General features: G+C 43.7%; 1 protein-coding gene across 1 annotated transcript in view; it reads right to left on the bottom strand.

Moving 5' to 3' along the window:
- The window catches only part of sgcb (sarcoglycan, beta (dystrophin-associated glycoprotein)), a gene marked incomplete in the record, with an annotated part of 10521 nt that overhangs the window by 5029 nt on the left and 4042 nt on the right, over positions 1–1450 (bottom strand). Inside the window, 3 exon segments of the mRNA XM_014027536.1 lie at positions 425–616; positions 702–887; positions 982–1191. Of these exon segments, the coding sequence (XP_013882990.1) occupies positions 425–616; positions 702–887; positions 982–1191 (588 nt within the window).

Raw genomic sequence — 1450 nt, 5'->3', positions numbered from 1 at the left:
GATTAATCGATTAATCATGGCAGCCCTAATCTGAAATTTAAAAAAACATCAATTCACAAATATTGATTGAAATTGTTAGTAATGGACTTAATAATTAGATATAAAAATGTTTTGGGGGATTTTTTTGTGGTTTCTGACACTATACCATGATTAAACATGCCCCGGGTCAAACTGACCCAGGAACATTATTGCTGTTCCTCAGAAACGAACACAACAGGAGGCTTAAACTGAGTCCCCACCTAAATGAAAACCTTTTCCTGTGAACGCTGATGACACTCAGTGTTTTACTGGTGACTTAATAATTTATTGATTAGTTCATTTCTGKTTCTCTTTGCCTTTATGGCATGTGTAAACTCTGCACCTCCTGCCCAGATTGTGAAACACAAACAATGAATCAGAAATCGAACACTAGCATCATACACACCCTTTCAGTCGAAGCCTTTTTAACACTGAGGACTTTGACTCCCTTCGGCAGATGGAACTCGTGATTTTCAAAGTCCGTGCTAAAGAATGTGGCCTGAGTCCGAGGGTCTGTGAAGGATATGCCCACATCACTGACAACCGAGGTCTTGTCCTTCTCCACACTCAGCTTTGTCGTCCCTTGCTGGAACACAACCTGTTAAAAACACATTCAGTCCAGGAGGGAAGGTCTAAATGTATCCAAACACTGTGGGATTTCTCTCAGAGTGGATATGTCTTACTGGGTTGTTGTTTCCTACAATGACCAGGTCCTGGTCCTTACGGCCTCCGACTGTGCTCTTGTGCAGCGGGTGGACCACTCCCATGTCTGCTTTCTGCTTGAAGCGCAGCAGACCGCTCTCGTGGAACTCGATGCTGTCGCAGCCATTTGGGCCGATGCGAATCACGGTCCAGATCACCAGCGTGATCTGAGGAACAGAAGAAATGTGGCAGGCTTTAAAACACAACTTCAAACAATCGTTTCTAATAAGAAGCACGTGTGATGGTGTTGGAGGCGCTCACGATGAGGTTGATGAGGGCGAGGAGGAAGAGGAGGACAATAATGCAAACAGCCATGTTTCCCTTGCGTCCTCTGAGGCCTGTTTTGTGAAGACGCTCCTCTTCGATGGGCACATAGCCGGCTTTGAAGTTACTGTTGTGTTCCTTGTTGATGTTACGTCTTTCTATGGCCTTTTCTCTCATGGATTTCTTCACTGGCCCGTTGGAGCTTTCCTGGAAGGAAAAACATTCTGAGAGGCGTAACACTAAAGCATATACAGCGGGTAAAGTAAGTATTGAACACGTCACCATTTTTCTCAGTAAATATATTACTAGAGGTGCTAATGACATGAAATTTTCACCAGATGTCAGTAACAACCCAAGTGTAGGGTTGGGCGTAATCGTATCGTGTGCAATTAATCGTCAGAAAAACATTAATCGATTATTTTTTGTCACTTGACGATTAATACGATTTATGCCACCAGGCAGACAG

This window comes from Austrofundulus limnaeus, unplaced genomic scaffold (genome assembly GCF_001266775.1).
Source record: "Austrofundulus limnaeus strain Quisiro unplaced genomic scaffold, Austrofundulus_limnaeus-1.0 Scaffold660, whole genome shotgun sequence".
In the NCBI taxonomy this organism is placed as follows: Eukaryota; Metazoa; Chordata; class Actinopteri; order Cyprinodontiformes; family Rivulidae; genus Austrofundulus; species Austrofundulus limnaeus.
This window is presented reverse-complemented; position numbering and strand designations above follow the sequence as displayed.